General features: G+C 31.0%; 5 protein-coding genes across 8 annotated transcripts in view; 1 reads left to right on the plus strand and 4 right to left on the minus strand.

The window, feature by feature from the left end:
• Nucleotides 1-1,131: 1,131 nt before the first annotated feature.
• On the minus strand, nucleotides 1,132-8,465 carry LOC131847030 (uncharacterized). Its single transcript, XM_059196473.1, has 8 exons — nucleotides 8,179-8,465; nucleotides 6,742-6,824; nucleotides 6,004-6,065; nucleotides 4,826-4,989; nucleotides 3,880-4,028; nucleotides 2,993-3,133; nucleotides 2,007-2,119; nucleotides 1,132-1,277 (listed from the first exon to the last, which is right to left on the minus strand). The coding sequence occupies exons 1-8, from the start codon at nucleotides 8,225-8,227 to the stop codon at nucleotides 1,205-1,207; spliced, it is 834 nt and encodes a 277-aa protein (XP_059052456.1). The 5' UTR covers nucleotides 8,228-8,465; the 3' UTR covers nucleotides 1,132-1,204.
• A 912-nt stretch (nucleotides 8,466-9,377) lies between these two features.
• On the plus strand, nucleotides 9,378-12,646 carry LOC131847023 (uncharacterized protein PF3D7_1409500-like). The gene has a single exon (XM_059196463.1). The coding sequence runs from the start codon at nucleotides 9,514-9,516 to the stop codon at nucleotides 12,427-12,429; it is 2,916 nt and encodes a 971-aa protein (XP_059052446.1). The 5' UTR covers nucleotides 9,378-9,513; the 3' UTR covers nucleotides 12,430-12,646.
• An 86-nt stretch (nucleotides 12,647-12,732) lies between these two features.
• LOC131847024 (uncharacterized) lies at nucleotides 12,733-16,254 on the minus strand. Of its 2 annotated transcripts, none has more exons than XM_059196465.1 (2): nucleotides 15,882-16,254; nucleotides 12,733-14,649 (listed from the first exon to the last, which is right to left on the minus strand). In XM_059196465.1, exon 2 carries the CDS (start codon nucleotides 14,390-14,392, stop codon nucleotides 12,833-12,835), a length of 1,560 nt encoding a protein of 519 aa, XP_059052448.1. In that variant the 5' UTR covers nucleotides 14,393-14,649; nucleotides 15,882-16,254; the 3' UTR covers nucleotides 12,733-12,832. The 2 variants fall into 2 exon arrangements, with proteins under 2 accessions (XP_059052448.1, XP_059052447.1); XM_059196464.1 differs by lacking the exon at nucleotides 15,882-16,254 and adding an exon at nucleotides 14,799-14,949.
• Nucleotides 16,255-16,330: 76 nt separating this feature from the next.
• On the minus strand, nucleotides 16,331-17,764 carry LOC131847029 (uncharacterized). The gene is made up of 2 exons (XM_059196472.1): nucleotides 17,624-17,764; nucleotides 16,331-16,988 (listed from the first exon to the last, which is right to left on the minus strand). Exon 2 carries the CDS (start codon nucleotides 16,972-16,974, stop codon nucleotides 16,390-16,392), a length of 585 nt encoding a protein of 194 aa, XP_059052455.1. The 5' UTR covers nucleotides 16,975-16,988; nucleotides 17,624-17,764; the 3' UTR covers nucleotides 16,331-16,389.
• Nucleotides 17,765-19,574: 1,810 nt separating this feature from the next.
• Nucleotides 19,575-20,995, minus strand: part of LOC131847025 (calcyphosin-like protein) — a 92,465-nt gene continuing 91,044 nt past the window's right edge. For all 3 annotated transcript variants that reach the window (XM_059196466.1, XM_059196467.1, XM_059196468.1), the window contains one exon: nucleotides 19,575-19,808. In XM_059196466.1, coding sequence (XP_059052449.1) covers nucleotides 19,707-19,808 — 102 coding nt within the window. In that variant the 3' untranslated portion in view covers nucleotides 19,575-19,706. The remainder of the gene's footprint in view (nucleotides 19,809-20,995) is intronic.

Consider the following 20,995-nt stretch of genomic DNA (forward strand, 5'->3'; position numbering starts at 1 on the left):
CATGTAATGTGATGAAGCATAGCTTGCACAGATACTTGGCAGTGAGACAGGTACCTTTGTCACACTGTCTTACTGCATATGTTGTCATATAGGAAGGATAAATCGTCTTGCCTCCGAATGCTGTAATGTCATTATCATATTTCATCAATCCTCCGAAGCATAGTTTGCACAGCAAGATAAGCAGGTACCTCTGTCTCACTGCTTTGTCACACTGTCTATCACTATCTTACTGCATTCAACGCAGACGATTTCGAACAAAGTCGTACAAACATGAATTCAAATGTTTATACCATGCGAGGAACCGAACCCGCTACCATCATAAGTAAAACTGTGTGCTAAACCGCAAGGCCACAGAGGCCGTCAAATAATAAAACATAAAATATTGCTAGTTATTGTAATTATGTACCTAATTGTTATACAATTGAACAGGATAAAGGGGTTAAGTAACTATCAGTCCAATTATTCAAATTATAATTATTTAGTAATATTGCAAAACAACAGTAGAAGGTAAAGTAAACAATGAAATATACCTAATATACAATAACGTTTAGCATGGGTATCACTTTACTCTACTGTCAATACGCCTGCGCGATATAAGGAAATTTTTGTAGTGACCTGAGAAGTTTTCATAAGAAGCGCTAACCTTTTTGAAAATATTCTAATGCCTATTCATCAGGTATAATGTAGGATTCTAATGATAAAATAATTTTTTGGAGTTATTTCGGAGTCTATTAATGCAAATAAACTTGAAAAAACTGAAATCTTTGCTCCTTATTACTAATATATTTAGATATGAAGAACAATAATATTCTCAGGACAAAACTCAGGACCCAAGTTAAGCAACCTAAAGCTTGTGTTATGTGTACTAGATAACTGATACAAATACCTAGATATATATGTTTTCGTAAATACATACATATTATACATAGAAAATACCCAGAATGATACAAACAATCATACTCGTGAATAAGGCACGGGCCTCCGAGCTACCGATCCATTGAGGTCCAATAATAAAAATACATATTAAATTTCGTGATGATTACACCTACTACACTGTTAGTACACTAACTGCACTACTACACCGCTAAAACACCAAGGTCGTCATAATTAATTAAGAATAAACATGTCATCTAATTATAATTTATTACGTTTACGATAATGCAACATCAATTTTAGTTTATTACATATACTAATTATTTATTGTTCAATTTGTTTTTACTTCGTCTTTAGCCACATTGTACGAACAAGCATATTCTTCTTTCTCCGTATCTCCTTTCCTAAAATAGAAAAGTAAGTTTCTCAATAGAAAAATTAATACGAATTAACACTAACTTGTCTCATTTTGGTAGGGAAATCATACGGAATAATGGTCTTTTTACGAGCAACATGTCATGTCGGGTCAACCTCCACGCGGTCCCTCCTGGAAACCATCTTTGTTAATTCTTGGTGAATTCGCCATGAAGAGCTATTCTACCTGACTTCCATCTCTCTTACTCTTTTGATTCATCCTCCACTAGTCCCAGAAAAGGTGCAGAGCATGGGTACACCATTCTATTATGAATCACTAAACAGTCTTAGCGCTATGGTAGGTACAGCTAGTTTAGTTACTTTTAGAGGCATTAAAGTAAATTTTAGAAGAATAGAAGCAAGAAGAAAAGAAGAAAACACAGCAATGCCACCACGCATCTCGAACAAATGTTTCATTATTCTTATTCATCATTACCATCCTCCTGGCTAAGTGCAGATAAGTCTAATAATGCTTTGGAGTCATTGTAATATATATTTATCTATTTATTATAGGGTTGGTTTATACTTTTATGAACGGCCACAAGCTTTCAGTCCATACACCTTGGCAATGCTATAAATGTAATTTAGCCGTTTTCTATATGTAGTGAAATTTGAAAAAGGGTAGGCACGAGTGATCTATGCAGGTCTGTTACAGGTCTTACCTCAGGCACCAATAGCCCAAAACCATCAATAAAAAAATATAGATGCATTACACAAACCTGCAGATAGAACGACGTTTTTTGTACACGACGTATAAAATGGCTGCAATTATAATAACGGCAAATAATACTCCAACTGTAACACCAGTACTTGAATAGTTATTCGGCATTACCTGTAATATAAACGATTATTAATCACCAGTGAAATGCTCCAGCTTCGCCTGAGTGGTCATACTAGAAAATTTATGTGTTTATTAATAGATATATTTTAGCACAGATAAGATAATATTACATAATAATAGTTATAATATTTAGTGCCAAACTAAGCAGTGCTTATGTTATGGGTACTAGACAACAGATACAATAATTTAAATACATATTTTTGATAACATTAATTTATGAATTACCTATTATATATAGAAAACACCCAAAATAAAAAATAATATTCGTGAATTCAAATATACCTAGGTACCGTGCGAGGAATCGATCCCGCGACCATTGGAAGTAAAGCGGTGTGCTAAATAGCTAGACCATCGACGCTGATTGTATTCGATATTCAACCAAAAGAAAACTGATCTTAGAGTTCAGTTATAAAAGTTCCAGTGCAACGGCTATGACTAATGCGAGTAGTATAAAATTAACGTATTATTATGTAATATTATGTTATCTGTGGTATTACTTACTAGCTGTGCCTGCGGTCTCACCCGCGTGAAATTTGTATGCCTTTTTGTTATTCTGATGTATAAGCTATATTATTGTAAAGTTTCATTAAAATCCTTTCAATAGCGTTTGCATCAAAGAGTAATAAACATCCATCCTTAGTTACATACTCCCACGTTTATAATATTAGGAAGATAAGCTACGGTGTCTCCGTGAAGGTGAGGTCTCTCCGTGAAGCCTGTGAAGACACCATGAGGCTTCTGCGCTTCTGGGAGGAGCTTGGTTGGCTACTATAGTAGTCTCGGCTCTACACGCACAGAGGCCCAGATGAGGGGCTAAATGCGGAGAATAGAGTCCATAATACAATACAAAATATGATCTCTTACCTTCTTATCGTTTAGTTTACAGAATGTCTTTAACATGTAATCTTGGATGTCCGTTACATATTTTTTAGTTACGTTGCAATCATTTCTGGGTATGTTTTGTATACATGCTTTAATCTCAACTAAGTAATTACAAGGTTTTCTCTGTAAACAAATATAAATAATAATAATATAACACTTTATTGTACACAGAGAAAATTAAAAAAAAAGTACTGAATGTAAATATGCTAAACAAAATGCGACATTGTCGCTCAAAGTAATCTCTTACAGACAACCTGGGAGAACAAAGATTTGTTTAAAGGAAAGGTAGGTGGTGCCTATAAAATATATATAATAATGTAGCACGGGGGGAAGGAAGTTAGTTTAGTAACGTGGTATAACGATCCCATTGCTAGCAATGAACCATGTCAGGTTGACCTCCACGCGGTTCCCCCTGGACACCATCACGTTTAATTCCTGGTGAATTTGCAAAGATGGGCTAACAGACCTGACCTCATGTTCATCTTATTATCCTCCGCTGGTGCCCCACCAACGTATTCCATTAGAGCAGGCGGGAGCACCATTTCATTATCAGGCATTAAAAGATTTTTTTATTTATGGTTTTTTCATTACCGGAAAAACAAATGTAGCACGAATGTTAAATTAAATAGACAGAGAGTGTGAAATGTTGATATTATGGTCAAACCAATTGACATGACTACATTTTGTTGAGAATATAAGAAGGCAGCAGAGGCGATTATGTCGCCGTCTCTTGAATTAATTTTATTTATTTAACATAGAAGTATAGAGCAATTAGTTACCGTCCTTAAAACCTATATTTATATACCTAATATAGGTTATTATTTATAGGTTTTACAAATATTCTATTACAACATAATTAAACAACTTACATCAAACAGTAGTACTTTAGTTATTTGAATCAAGCTGTATGATATATTTCTCTTAAAGTCCTCTTGAATCTCCAAGCTATCGTTTACGCATTTCAACATATCCGAATACATTTCTTGTGTACATCGTGTACCGTTATTAACCATTAATTCTGTAAGTAATAAGTTTACTTACGATAATTGAATATACACATACAAATATACTAATGCAGTGGTTAAGTTATAAGAGTTTGGATTTATTGAAGTTTAGGGTAATCTCCGGTACTAATACTCCGATTTTGAAAATTCTTTGACATCAAGCTACGACCAATAGGAGCGGAGCAGCAGGAGATCGTGAAACATATTTAAAATCAGTAAAAATGTAACGCGATTCCCCCTGACCAGATATTTAACCTATTATCATCCTCTAGTGCCCCGACAGCATGAACTATTAGCGCAGACGGATGCTCCATTTTTTTATCATCTATTACAAGAAATACCTTTCCCACAAATTAGAGGTATTGTCAACAATCTACGTGGTGGTTAAATTATAAGTTTTATCCTACAAGCCCACATTTATATCCTTAGTATATTTGAATTCAACGAGACAGTGAACGCCCTCTAACGGCCTTATTTTATTTTTCCATTACGGTAATATCAATAAAAAAATATAAATTGATGCATAAAGTTTCAAGTTTACGACATTTGCGGAATAAGTCGGCATAATATTGAATTCCCGAATTTGAATTTATAAATCTGTATTATTGTAAACATGTGCAACCATATTTGAAAAGAATACGAGCTGAGTTTCTTCTCAGTTCTCATTTCGAGAGCATTCCGAACTGACGGTAATGCCTATAATAGAGCTATATGAATAAAGATATTTTGATTTGATTTGATTTGAATAGACTAGGCTGCGACGCTCTCTCAATTTCAGCATAAAGAAGAAAATTTTTAAATATTTTGTTACCGTTCAGTTTTTCCTTTTTCAAAGCCACTGTGAAAATATCTTTCCTTATTCTTGTAGACTCATTCAATACCTGCATATATTTATCATTATATTTAACGCACTCATAAAATGAATTCAGTAGGTCGTCAAATGTTTTATTGACATCTTTTCCGTTGTTGCAAGTACTGAAACAAAAACGTATTAATTAGACTACTACTATTTACATTAGTAATCGACTTCAAAAAAGTAAGAGTTTCGAATTAAGTGTCATTTTGTATGTTTGTTACCTATAAAGTTAAGCCTATAATATACCAAAGGTATGCTGTAAATGATTACAGCACAACTTTTTTTAATTATGTAAGTATACCGTACCGTACCAATATCTAAGTTTAAAAAGTTGTGATTCAGTAACAACAACTGTAGTAACAATTCAGAATACTTAATGCAGCGTCATCATGTCCCAAACCAATATGAGAAGGTACTATACAACAGGTAGAAATGCTTTAATTTAATAGTTCCAATGAAATGCTTATCTTCCGATTTTATTATTAGATGAATAAACGTTTGCGGGATGAGCTAGTACACATATAGCTAGTACACATATGTATATGACATATGTGTACAAGCTGATGCCGTAAACGTTGTTATGCTATATAAACTAAAATTGCTATTAAAAATTAGGCTTGAGCTAGAAGAGCCAAATTTAGTTAGGTTTAGATGTATTTTTCAATGCTAAATCATAATAAATATTATGTCAAAAAATAAAAAATATTTTAGGGGTGGACAACCCTTAATACTGGTATGAAACTTACTTAATAATGGTATGAAAAATAAATAGCCGATTCTCAGATCTACTTACTGAACATGCATATAAAATTTCATAAAAATCTGTCAAGCCGTTTCGGAGGAGTATGATACGAGAATTTTATATATAAGATTACGGTTTCCATTATATAATAATAATAAAATAATTATGTTAAACTATGAAGTGCTTTTGTATATATGTACTTATTCACAACTAAACGGAGGATCGAATCTTAATGAAAATTTACGCCAAAATAGATTATTAGCCTTACCTTAAGTCTTAGAACTCTTAGATCTCAAATAAAGCAGACCAGTTGCTATAGCAGCTACTTTTTAATATACATATCTGATTTATGTGAACAAAGGTCCGGTAAAGTATATAATAATAAACTTACTTAACAGTCGTATTTCCGTTAATGTAATCTGTGACACATGTCTTTATTTTTATTCTGGTATTCTGAAATGAAACAGTTAGTCATTAGGGCTATATTAGGGTTGTCTCCGAATCACTGTAGAATGCTAATATCGACATCGCGACTTCAGCAATGGAGCTCGTAGGTAATTCCTGTTGTTTTTAGTGGGCTAGATCGGACGACGACGACACGAATCTAGCCCACGGACGACGGGGGGATGGTTTTTGAAGATTTTTCCACACTATAAAAAGGGCTATACCAGGGTTGCCAACCTCAAAACATCTTGTAATTAATGATAATGGTATAGTGCACTCGTCTGTACTAATAGTATATGCTAGCATAGCACTAGTAGGTGATGATAAGACGAGTATGAAGTCAGTCCACTATGCCGAAATCACCAGGAATTAACCATGATGGTATGGTATACAGGGGAACCACGTACAGGGCAATCTCATATGGTACTTTATTCTCAATAGGGCCAATAGTCCCCAACGTGTTGGTAACACTTACCTTTCCCCCTATAGGCAGTGTTACTACTTTCTATCGAGAGGGCCGTTAGCTTGTTTGCCATTCCAGTTACATAAAAATAATCCTGAAACTCGCTTATACTGTTTTAAGGAATACAAATAATAAATAGATCATGAATGTTAAAACCAAAGTACAGAAAGTTTTATAAAAAATCATAACAAAACTAAAACGCATTTAAAAATATAACTCTACCTTAATATTAGTGGAATTCCGAAAACACATACTCATTTCATTTACTTGAGTGTCATTTTTAGTTGTGTCATCGGCTTTTGCAACTGTGAATAAATGAATCTTAATAGTAGTATTAAACAATGTTAGATACAATGAAGCAAATACATGTGAAATTCTAGTAGCACATTATGTGTACATTACATTTCAAATAAACTTATTTGAAATGTAATGTACACATAATGTGCTACTAGAATTTCCAGGTGTAGAAGTATATATATATATATTGTCTAGGTCTAGAAGTATATATATTGTCTAGGGGAGTTCCCCTAGACAATACAATTGAATAGATAAAATAGGTTTAAATAAAATCATTCTTCACAATATCATAATATACGTTTATTATTACAAGTTCTGTATTCTATGCTAACTTATTACTTACTAGTACCACAGATAATATAATATTAGTACTGTAGACTAAGCAAATAAAAACTTAAGGCTACATTTAAACTCCAGCAGGGTTTTCGGTATCGTTCCAAAAAGCAGCAGCTACTTACCACCGAAATTGTTATTAAACATTAGTAGGGTTGCGATGGAATTATCTTGTTTAAAAGGGAATATACAGGCTATAATAATTAGGATGTTCATCCTTTATGACGGTGGCTAGAGGTAGTAAACAAGGCGGTTATTCTATTGTTTTCAACGTTAAGTTATATACCTTACGCTTCTCTTAATAATGCAACGTTCTCCTATCGTCACTCACATACTGAGTGACCTGGTCACCTGATTTCAGAAACACAGGATTTTTTTAACTCGATATAAAATTGTAGTTTGAATTAACCTCCAAATAAAAAATAAATAAAAATATTGTTGCTAATAGTCATCACGATCACGCCTACTTTCAAATAAAAATAAAACGCATCATAATAAGTTTATTTGTTTACGAATTTAATTGTCAAACTTTTTTATTAAAAGAATTTAGTTTTGCTAACCATATTAATATTTATAAATGGGAATTTATCTTTCTATATCTTACTTTTGCAAGACTAAACTGCTGAAAGGGCCTTAATGTTTGAAGTGAAGATACATTATGTCGCGCACAAAGATGTGCATAGACAATATTTTATTAAAAGTATTTTGTCTTCTTTACTAGTAATACAGTGAAGTTAACAATCACATTAGTTAGCCTTTGTTAATTCTTGTTTTTTATTCTATCAGTTTATGCGAAAATGATTTCCTTGATTCTTGTATTAAATTAATACTAAGGAAAAAGTATTTAAAAATTGATTACGTAAATAACTTCTAAGTTTGTTGTATTCGTTGTCAACGACCACGCCCAGTTCAAATACATTCAGTATTGCAATTTTTATTATACAATATATGTATTTATATCATTTCATTGAATTCAGACTGTTCTACCATTATATAGCTAACTGCAATAAAATTAAAATAGATACTTACATGCAATTAATATTGTAACAATAAATCCAATGACTTTTGTTCGACACATGTTTATTGTACACCAATTGAAATATTAATAAGTAATAACGAACTGTGTACAATTAACACGACTGAATTTCCTCAACGCTTTAAATATACAGTGACGTATGCTGCCAGTCCTCGTACAGACAAAGATAAATAGATAGATAGGGAAATACCTCATCTACGAGTACATACATATAATAAAAATGTAACAAACAGATCTCTGTCTGTACACGTAGTAAAAAGTAGTCTTAGCAAACCTATTTCAGCCACAAAGCAGTTTGCTTTGTGATCTGTGTTTCTTTTTAAAGATAAGGGTAAATGTAATAAAATTAAAGAACAACGTATGAGTTGTATCTCGAGTAGTGTTGCCAGTTCCAATTAATTTTTAATCGGTACATGAGGTCAAAAAATCGGGAGTTGGGTTGCAGATTGGGACAGTAAACAAAAAACAAGAGGTTTTTAAACCTGGGTTTAATTTATTGCGTTTTAAACTACTAGTGCAAGTATAGTATTATATTTTATACCTAAATTAAATATGTATTTAATCTTTCATAACAAGTAATCAGTAACAATCACTTATCTAGTCGGACGAGTCCCTAGATCCTTGAAAATCGGAACGTCCCGCGCAAATTAGGACACCTGGCAATACTAATTACGAGAGTCATATGATAACATTGTGCTGTTCATCAAGTACATATATAGACGACGGTTACCACTTACCATCAGGAGGACCTACAACTTGTGTGCAGTTCCGATTAAATAATTTAAATTGAAGATATATAAGATAAACAATGTTATAAGAGGACTTTAGTAATGGAATAGAAACCATAACAATGATTGCTACACTTTTTGTCTATTTGTCTGAGCGTTTATGTGCGCCAATCCCAGAACGGACTTAATCGATTTGAGAGCCTAACCGACTTATTGAGATAAACTTATTTTGAGTACCATTATTTTGATAAAGTCTCCTAACAATATTATAGATGTTCTCATATATATTTCATCAGACAGCAATCAACTACATCTTATTTATTATTATGTTACAAAAGCATGTTGTACATTTTTTTAAATTGTGACTAAGTAGGTTTTTATTTATAACCATAATAATATAGACTATTTATTAAGAAATGAAGGAATCAAGACAGATTAGTAATATGTCAAAAAATCAAGAAAAAGTATACTAAACTAATTTAATATACTTAAGTACATGGCAAAATTTTCGTATTTGAAATGAATAAATCAATAATTAACTGAAAGCACATCTTAAAGGCAATTCAAATAAGTTATGCAAAATAAGTTACATAAAATATAATGTTGTATAAAGATAAAAATAATGTGTTATATATTCACTTTGATAAAGTTACACAGGTATTCAATTGTAATATTTGTGATTTATTTCCATGTGTTAGAAATAATGAAAAGTTTAGAACCAAAACAACTCAGAAAAATATTATTTTAAAAAATGCAAGCATTGACACTGGTATACATAAAGTTATGAAACAACTTACGAATACTCCAAAGTTACCTGCGAATAAAAATGGTGAATTACTTGATAATAGATATAGCACGAAACCATTAGAGAATACATCTCTAAAGTATATTTCACATCATAAAAATAAGCAAAACTATACGAAACCAAAAACCTTTGACGCAATAGTTAAGACGTATAAGGTAGCAGATACTAAGGATGTTTGGGGTGACAACATCTCTAAAAGATTATTTAAATGTGCATGTATTAAAAACAAGACATTTCAACATCAAATTCCAAGACAAAAATTAAAACGAAAAAGAAAACATCAAATAGCATTTCATAATACAATTACAAACCAAAATAGTGCAGGAGATAATGAAAGTTTTGAGTATAGTGAAAAATTCAAAAAGATGTCTGCTAATGGTTTGAAGAAAAAATATGATAATATGCAAAAGAAAATTTATCCTTATGAAGAACCTAAGAAAAATGTACGTTTTGATAATAAAAAGTCGTCAGTTAATTTGTATCAACATAAGGGTAATAAAAATGTAAAAGTAACTACAATAGAGTCATCTAAAATTGAATACTGTGTCTGTCCTAAAATTTATGAGCATGACTTGGAGACACAGCGTATTGAGAAGGTTAAATCATTTATTGGAAAATTGAAAAATCGTACAGACGATATTAAATTTGAAAAGAAACCAAAGTACACTTTAAAAGATCTTAATTCCGACAAAAGTTATGTAAAAAAATTTAATCGGTCTGAATTTGTTAGTACTAAAAATAATAATAGATCAAAAAATAATGAAATTACTAAGCATTCTGAAAAGAAAGATATTTTTAAAGCAATTCTGCCTCGTGAAGATGCGTATAATAATGACAATCGAAACAAAAATATATCTCGTTTCCTCAGTAGATGCCTACATAAACTGAAATTATGGAAGTTCACTATATATCAAGATGTAGAAGTGCAAAATAAAAGTGATCAAACAAGTGATCCTTTATTCGAAATGCAATTGAATTCACTTAATATGTGTATTTTAAATGACAACGAAATAAATGATAAAGTCAAAAGTCTTGGAAAACAAAAAAGTAAGCCACGCATTTGTCCTCCGCATGGTGTACGTAAGAAGCCTATTTTTAAAACGGAATTTCGTCCTACTATTGTACGTCTAAAAGCTTTAAATGATAAAAGCACTAAGTTTTTGGAAATTCCTCGTAAATACAGGGATATAACCGACAATATAAATCCTTATCAAAAAAATAATATGGCTTTTCGACCTAAATCAATGGAAGAACATAAGCAGCCATTATTTGAAATAAAACTAAATTCTAGCAATATGTGTGTTATAAATTCTAAAGAAATACAAAGAAAGTTGGTTGATGAACAAAAAAGAAATAATTGGCATAGAAATGTTGTCATGGAAGAGTATGAAAAAAATAAAAATCACGCATGTCAGTGTAATAAAATATTTAAACCATATAAGTTTTCAAAAGATACAAATGATAAAATACCACTGTGTACTAAATGTAAACAACAGCAAAGGTCAAAAATGATAAGAGGAAATGTTATGAAATCAAAACTTTCGTGCTTTTGTGCACAAGTCATAAGCAAATCTGAAAACTGGTCACAGTATAATAGAAAAAGGTATAGAAGAGGGTCTAAAAAGTCCCTATTTCATAATAGTTCAAACAGGATGATGTCCTCCCAGTCTACCCATATTCATAAACGAAATGGTTTGAATATAGATATAAATAATAAGACAATTGTTAATAATATGCAACATAACAACGCAAATAAACGTTGTGCATGTTGTGATTACGAAATTGCTAATAAAAGATCTTGGAAATGTACATCTATCTTCAAAAAATCACTCTCTGCATTTTTCAATTATCCAATTTCTTTACATAGATGTGAATGTGATAAAAAAAGAACAAAACAAGAATATTTAAAAATTAAACAGAATCATAAAAAAAATAATAAACGGAGACATAGAAAAAATACTTTAGCAAAAAAACGAAAGCAATGGCAAAAAATTTCTAATAAAGATAAAAAAAAATTTGAAAATGAAATGAGACAATATGACAAAATTAAAAAAAAGCAACAAAAAAAAGACTCTCAAAAGAGAATAAAAGGATCATCCTATGAAGGTAATTGTTTATTTGCTTTTTTGGAAGGTTTAATAAATATGCCAATAAAATTAATAAAATTAGTATTCAGTATAGTATTTACTGTAATTACAAAACCGAGAAGATCTTTAAGGTATATAAGGGACCGGATTAAAGATCCAATGGGTACACATGGAAGAATAAAAATGTGGATTGGTAAGGCTTGGCGCGTTAAACCGTTACGAATAGAAAAAACTTTGTCCGATTCAGAGACAATTAATATTTTGACAGACGCAATAAAAGATTCTGATTTATATCAGACATTCGCGTTTACCGGTAAGTCCCAAAAAGATAAACAGCAGATTGAAATCCAAAAGAAGGAAAGGAAAAGAAGGATAAGATTAAGACAAAACGAAGCTCTTTATAGCTGTCGCCATATGCTATTAACTACACTAAGAAATAAGCCTTGTTTATGTGTGTACTATATATGTCCCAATTTGTACCCACAATTTCTTGGGTTATTGTCATTTATGAGAAGTTTCTTTAATTTGTGCCTATTTTTAGTTGCTATTGCATGTTGGACTCCATGTATTATCTGCAGCGAACTAACTCGTGCATTATGTTGTTGCCTGTTATGTACACACTAAATTATTGATAAATAAATTAATATACTTCGTGAGGATAGTAAAATTAGTTACAGTTTTGGTATCGGTTTTGTCCAAAGTTATTTTATGCTAAGTTAAGCAAAGATATCTATGATGGTTTGAATAGTGGCTGAGCGAGGACAGTCTATGATATAAGTGTTTACTTCCTTACAATAGACAACCCATGTAACTGTTTCCTACTGATGCATACACCATAAGAAATATGTTTTTTTTCAAAATGGAGTTATTCATTGCCATTAATCAATAATAAAAAAAAACTGAATAGAGGTATATCGAAGCTGATTTAAATTTTATTTATCAAGTTTTCTAGCATAAGTCTATAACTACTTTCTTTTTAGAACAGCGAAAAGAGAATATTTATCTTAACTTTAATTAGAACAATATATTAGCAAAACATAAACGTACATAATAGTATTGCTAATATACATGGCGACCAAATTAAAAATGCCAAAAAAAATAGAAAGGCATGAACACTATTTTCACAAAATCTTATTACATTAACACACTGGGGATAAATCCAAGGACAATACTTATAAATACAAATAAATGGTTTTTTCCTTAGAGAAAGCATGAAATATCTGTGATGTTTATATTCTATAACCTTTTCTTCTTTTTGATTGCACTTACATCTTGCTTTGTAGCAACAGGAAACTGGTTTACAACTTGGTCTACTCACATATTTCTTAACTTTTTTTGCATCACACTTGCTATTCATATTTTTATACAATTGCTTTCTAAATTTCTGATTTTCACATGAAAACAATTTATCACACTTTCGTATTTTGACACATGGGCTTGAACATGTGTCGTATTTATTTTGACTATTACATTTGCTTATATGCATATCTTCATCATAAACGTTGCATGTTGGTTTGCTACATGTATAGTTGTAACGTTTTTTATTTATTGCGCAGTTTGGTATTTTCGCCGACTGCATTTTTATTTTGTGTCCATCACCACATTGTTTTCTTATCATACAACAGGAATTCTTACAAACATCTCCATGTAGGTTGCTATTTTTATTTTGGTAAATTATATTTTTGCTGCATATATTTTCTCTATAACACATATTTATATCAGATTGAATATTTTTACATGAGTAACCCGACGTAAGACGTTCTCTTGTAAAAGTTCGGCATGATTTTCGAAAAACATCATCAGGATAAATTTTTAGTTCCTGAGAACTTTTGATTGTTCTCACAGAATTTCTAACTACGTGCTTATGTTTTTTTAATTTAGTCTTGTTTTTTAAATGTGTTGGCGTACAAAATTTATGACAATTACAATTTTTTATCTTGTAGAAATTTTGATTTCTCGTTAATTGTTTTTGTACATCTTGATTATCTGAACAATTTAAATGACTGGTAGTACCTGTCAGAAATTTATTTACATATTCATTATCGGTAATTTCGGCATTACTAACATATGTAATTGTTCCTTTTTCTGAAGTAAGATTGTGAAATGTCTTCCCGGTATTATTATTTTGAATTTGTACGTCTTTTGAACAGATTTGTGGTATATCCTTTTCAGAAAATTTTAACAAATTGTAGTGATGTGGGCTCATGTCGGTTTTCCTTATTTTCCTATTATTTGACATTTGATAGCAGTTGGATCCATAGAATAATGAAATACTAGAGTTATAATTTGTATATTCATTACATATTTGAACTGGATAGCAAAAATATTTATGATAATTATTTCTTAATGATTTTCTTCTAGTTTCTTTTCTGTGATGTTTCTCAATTGCCTTTTCTTGACACTTAATTTTGTACTCACAAAATGAGTTATGCATATCATTGCCCGTCCATGGTATTAGAGACTTAATATGATGTTTAACTTTTTTCCTTAGTTTTAATTTTTTTGCTGTTGCGTAAATTTTGCAACCAAAGGCATCGTACTTGTTATTTGAAGTTTTATTAAATCTTGATTCAGTATGTGATTTCATATTAATTTAGTTATTTCCATATTATATTGAGTTATTTTCAAATACAAACATTTGATCTAATCAATTATGTAGACCATATTTTAATTGGATAAGTCATTAACTATAGTTTAATCTATATATTTCTTTTCGGTTCATTCGACTTCATCTGATTCAAAGAATTTAAAATAACAATTTCAAGTTCTTTTAAATACACTATTAACTATATAAAATATTAATAATTTGCGAAGTTTAGTCCAGGTAAAGGCAACATTTGTAACCTGAAAATGTTGAATAAATGATGAGTTAATTTTGATAAGCTCTTTACTGATATATAGATTAATTATAATATAGTAATCAAATTTTTAATTTTGTAACATAGCTATACATTTCATATAAGAACATTATTATAAGATATTATAGAACGTACCTAATCAACGTAATAATAATTATTTGTGTGGCATCTAGGTCTTTCGTATTATAAAACAGCACATGATTGACAATTTTATAACATAACAACAAAGTATGTGACTAATACTAACTAGAACTAAATAATAATATAAAATAACTTAAACTAAATACTGTCTACACCAGTACATGTCATAAACGTCAGCCGTATTCGATAAAATATATTACGAAGATGGCTAAAAAGGAACATTGCCAGTTGCCAGATATTTTTAATAAGTATTTCGTCCACAGAAACATAAAAATATTATAGATTTTGTTATTACAAAAGATTACAGAGCATCTTTAGTAAATTAGTGCTGATATAATACACGGTAATGATAACTAATTGTACTGTCTTTAATTACAAATAACGGTCTCGTAGTCTAAAAGTTTGGCACACCACTTTACTTCCGATGATGGCAAGTTCAATTCCTCGCATGGTACAAACATTTGTATTCAAAATTATGATTGTTAGTATCGGTCTGGTTATTTTCTTAGTATATTACGCTTCATTTACAAAAAATATCTAAATTATGTATAATTTGTATAAAATATCAGTTGTCATGTCAACCAAAGCTCTGCGTACCTTAGAACTAAATGGCGCTGTTAATTATCCAGGTGTTACTATTATGGCCACAATTATTAAATTACAGTTTCACTCAAAAGTCTATAATGTGTATAGATAATAATAAATATACTCGAATATATACTCGAAATGTGAACCTTTACATTATAGAAAAGGTAAAAAACTGCTGTAATTTTTCTGAATTTTGTATCAGATTAATTCTTGTAATTGTCATAAAGCCTGTCTTAATGTATACATATATAATTATGTGTATTATATATATTATATATTTATTATCTACATTCAGAACTTGGAGGGGATTAACTATTAACCCTGTTTGGCTTAACAGCATATGCTAGTGCACGATTCCATCATAATCCATAGAAAAAATATATAAGCACTAATACTATATACAAATATGATATAGTACCTATCATATCTGATTTTAAGCTAAACCTACATGATCATGACTTGGGTTAGATTTAATTGCCATATACCTACCTAAGAATAACGAGTAACAATTTCTGTCCTAATATTCTCTTTCAATGTAGTGAGTATCATTCCACACGGAGCGGTTCTTTGACACTCTCGGGCTATATAATCCATTACACCTGTTCCAGAGATCCTTGCGTCCAGACGCTCTATACCAGCACATCCGGTCTTCATACCGAACAATTTCCTGTCAGATTCAAACTGAATAGAAGTTACAACGATCTGAGTTGAAGTTCAAATCCCTGGTATAACCAATGATACCTTAGAATAAAGTCATTTTCATCTGACAAGTGAAGTCGTTCGTTTGGCCGTTTGTCTCCATTAGGTTTAAAGTTTCTGTTCACTAGCTCCCATTTTCATCCGGTGAAGCTGTAAAGGCTACCAACAGCCAACAATATTAGGATAGTTAATATTAGGTATATTTGAAATAATTTCATTATGCAATGTATACAGTAAGAAGTGGTTTAATTTTATACATGTTTATATTGTATAATATAAAATAAAAAACATTAAACAATCATTGGAAATAATACAATGTGGTCGTCAAATTAGTGATGGGAAAGCTGGTTAAAGATTCGTACATATCTAAACTCGATAAGTCACCAGTAGTGTCTACGTAATTATTACCATCCATCTTCAAAGTAGACGACGTCATCAGGTCTTGATCTGTATCCGTGTCGTTCCTTGAACACTCTGTGATATCTCCTGGAGTGGGTACGAATCTCGCAGCAACCAAAGGCTTGGCTTTAGCATACCCGAGGCTGTAGAAAATCTTATCAAGAACACCAGTGGCTCTAAATATTAAGAAAACTATAACGATAGCAAGTCCAGACATCAGACAGTCACATGTGCCTCCTCTATTGACCGGACATGGTCCGCCGCCTCCGCACATAAAACATTTGAGTCTCGCAGTTAGTAAGAACACAAAGCAAATGGGTAAAAGGGATATCATTTGGAGCATGAACGATATGAAATTATATATGGTCTGTAGCACCATTCTGATGACGTTCTCGATCATTAAAATTAGGGTCATGAAGACCCGCACCAGCATTTGTACGCCGCATATTCCGGTTTGTAATACAGCGTGAACTGTTCGACACATATTTGTCAGGGAATCTGAAATTATTAAATTTCGCTTAAATTACTTTTAATCATACTCGTAATATAAAATTATTATATTCTGAGTTATAGTCAGTATGAATGCGCACATTATCGAGTTCAAAGTTTTGGCGAAAAAATCAATCATATTATTTTAGTTAAGAACTCGTACCTACAAAAATATAAACCCTATAATTTAACAAAACAGTTTTTATGGTAATTATATGATTGAACTTGTCATAATAATGATAAACAAAACATCATAGCTATTTATTTTATTAAACAGCAATGCCAAACAATCTGACCTCCCACCTGATGGGAAGTGGTATACGTCGTTTATACAGATATCACTTAATATTACGCTTGAGATGCCTTTATAACTAAGGCGTCAAAATACAGTTACATACAAATTAGATAACGAAGATGTTATGGTTATCCATACCAAATAATTTCACTTTTTTATTATATTGCCAATCGGGCGACTTAAACAGGTGAGGCAGAGGTATGTAAAAAATTGATTATACAAAGTTTTATACTAATACGATGTTTAATACGAAAGAAACTGTGGCTATCCAAGCTACATTTCCATGGGCAATAACAATATGATAAACTGCCTGCACTCCACATAACATTATTTATTACATATAATTTACCTGTTTATTCTGTTAAGTCTATTCATTTATATTATTTTAATTAGGTACTGCATAAATGCAAGAATATAAACGTTTAAATAAACTCGAAAATCTTGTTAAGTTGATTGTAATATCATTGGAATAAAAAATACAGACTAAACAAATTTGTCTATGACAAATTTAAAATCGTTATCTTTTAAACGTCTTTATTTACGGCCAGTAGAGTTAATTATATAAGTCGAAGTGTAAAGTAAGTATTAGAGTATTGTTATAATTTATTTATTATGAAAACAAATAAATACTTTATATTGCACTTGTAGAGTATTCATCATCATCATCATCGCAGCCCGGAGAGTATATATAGTATTGTAGAGTATTACCTACATGAATATTGAAAATAATGTGAGCAACGGTTGACTAATTTCTGAAAGAAAATTCTTCGAGCCAACTTAACTCTGTGACTTACCTATAATTTATAATAATTAGCGGGCAATGGTAGTGGTAATGGCACAAGACAGACGACATAAATATAATAGATATAGTAGCGGTATTCAAGAAATTTATATAATAAAATAATAATATTATATACAATAATGAGATATAAATATTTAGCGGCTACGTTGGAGCCGCTGTTATTTACGTTTATTGTGTATTCTGTTCATGTAGCAGCAACACCAGGAGGAGGCATATGAATAGAGTACCAGTCGTGCCTATTTACATATTTAGGTATATTAACGAAGTATTTACAGTAGATACCTACATAAGAAGTATATTTACAAAAGGCGATTCTGAATCGAATAAATATTTCTTGCTCTATCGTAACTAGGCAACGGTATTGCCGCACGATGATAGTAAATTCGCCACAAATATATATTTTATGTATTGAAATAATTATAAATTAAGAAATTTTATATAAAAAATAACTGTCCTTATCAAAGTAATAAATATACCTACATATGTAAATAAACAATGACATATATATAGAATACAATGGTTTCCAAAACGGGGGGGAAAATAAATTATATTATTCATTGCGTTTGTACCACTACCATTTTGTGGTTTATTTAATGTTTCCTCGTCCACTGATCCCTAAACTGCTCAATCTCCATTTAGTCACATATCACGTACTTACAGCTTAACTGGATTATTAAAAAATAGTCTTTAAAATTGTATGTAATAAAGTCGATTTTCCAAAATTTACAATTTTTCAGTTCTTACAGTTTAGTTTTAAGCGTTTGTCATACTATTATTAGACAGATTCTTGTTTCTCATACTATTATTAAACATATTATTAGACATATATGATATACTATGTCTATTCGATGAATGAAACTGTATCACAGTTTTATTATTAGTTATCTTATGTATATTTTGTATACAGTGGGTATGTGTCACGAACATTTGTCGCCAAACAACACTGGCAGCTATATCGGTTTGTGACATAATAATATCTCAGGACAATTCACATCAGTTGTCGACATGGCTATATGTGTGACAATTATTTGGAAGCTATTTCTCTCTTTGAAAATATCCCAGGACAATTCACATATCTAGTCCCGAGCTAAGCAGATCTTGTGTTATGTACTAGACAACTGATATAAATTCATAGATAGATTTTTGTAAATATATACCTACATAATTTATATAGAAAACATATAAATATATGTGGTCTCGCACATGCTAATGGTAACGGAAAATAATAGGGGTCAAAAGTGGCTCCAAATGGTTCGTGTAAAAGTACACACGGTGCTGCTCGCCAGTTCTCTTACCTACTTGAACTTGGCTTCGACACGCTCCCGCGTATCTATAATAGATAAATTTATTAATGTATGTATAATATATGTATAATATAATAATTTTTCATTTTTCTTCAGTGCACTTTTAAGTAAATGTAATTTTCGTAGTAATTCCACGTATTGTTAGGAAAATAATTAAAAAACTTAAAATGTTAAAATATTTAATTGAATGTAACATGCCACACGTTAATAATTTATTAAATAAACTATATAATTATAATAATATCAACATTATAGAACGTTTACAATATATTTGGTGCACAATTTTGCTTGTTGTGTGCTATAGTGTGAGTTGTGTGAATGTCAATTTAGAGCTTGTACGCTTGACGCATCATCAGGTCGAAGTAGCAGTCATTGTCGATTGAAACGCTGATCCCGCTGTAGTAGTTCATGAACTCTTCTAGAGTCACCTGCAAATATTCGAAATTAAATTTATGTTATGAATATTCGTGCAGTTGGTGTTTGTATTCCACGTTTCGAATTACAAATGTAAAGTTACAACGATTGTTTAAAAGAGGAACACGCAAGTTTCTCATTCATCTTGTGATGAGACAGCTTTCCGAGTAATCGGTAGATTAAAAGAAGGATAACTATGATTATTCAAAACTGCGCTACAGTTAAGTTCATTTCAATAAATGATTTCTATACTTGATGGTTTTTAAGCTAAAGACAATTTATAGATTGCCATCTGGACTTGATGGCGATGTATGAATTGTCCTGAGCTAAAAGCTAAACAGCTTGTGTTATTGTTACTAGATAACTGATATATATACTTAAATATATTTTTTGTAAACATTTAATATACATAGGAAACACCCAGAACAATACAAATAATCATACACATGATTATTTGTATTGTTAATTTTTGTATTATGCGAGGAATCAAACAAGCGACCATCGGAAAGCAGTATACTGAACCGCCGAAGTGAGTTAATTGCCGGAGATTGTTATCCAAGATTAGGTGACAATCAAGTAATTTTTATTTTATATACATTTTTATTCAGAAGGCTAACTGTCGACACCGTGACTGCAACATTTGAATACCGGAATATTTGGTTCTATCTTTATAATTTGAACCTAATGGAATGGTGCAATCTCCTGCATTAACAGTTACGTTAGCGTAGTACCAGTGAATATGATATCATGAGAATGAAGTCAATTCAGGTTTAGGTATTATCCAACTATTGATTGTCTAACACAAAAGCAGAAACAGGCCGCTATCTCTTAATATGCATCCTGCGGCTGTACTCTGTTGATGTTGTTGATGATGAGGTATACCTAATTTCATCCAATTTGATGGAGTAACAAACATCCATACATCGATCCGCACAAAAAGACTACGAAAACATTTAAAATGGAAAAGGAAAGGAAATATAAAATAATTTTAAATACATTCAGTAACATACATAATATATTGTGTATTCATAATAATAATATTGTAGTTAATAAATAATAAAGCAACAGGAAAATAATTAATGTCTGTATTTGTCCATAACATGAGCATATCTGTCCAGACAGAGTTATTAAAATATATAATTACAAAAAAAGTAATATTTAACAATACATAAGTTTCAAATACATCAACTACTCGCCGGCC

Source organism: Achroia grisella, unplaced genomic scaffold, assembly GCF_030625045.1.
Source record: "Achroia grisella isolate CSIRO2021 unplaced genomic scaffold, CSIRO_AGI_Agris_v1 utg515, whole genome shotgun sequence".
Classification (NCBI taxonomy): Eukaryota; Metazoa; Arthropoda; class Insecta; order Lepidoptera; family Pyralidae; genus Achroia; species Achroia grisella.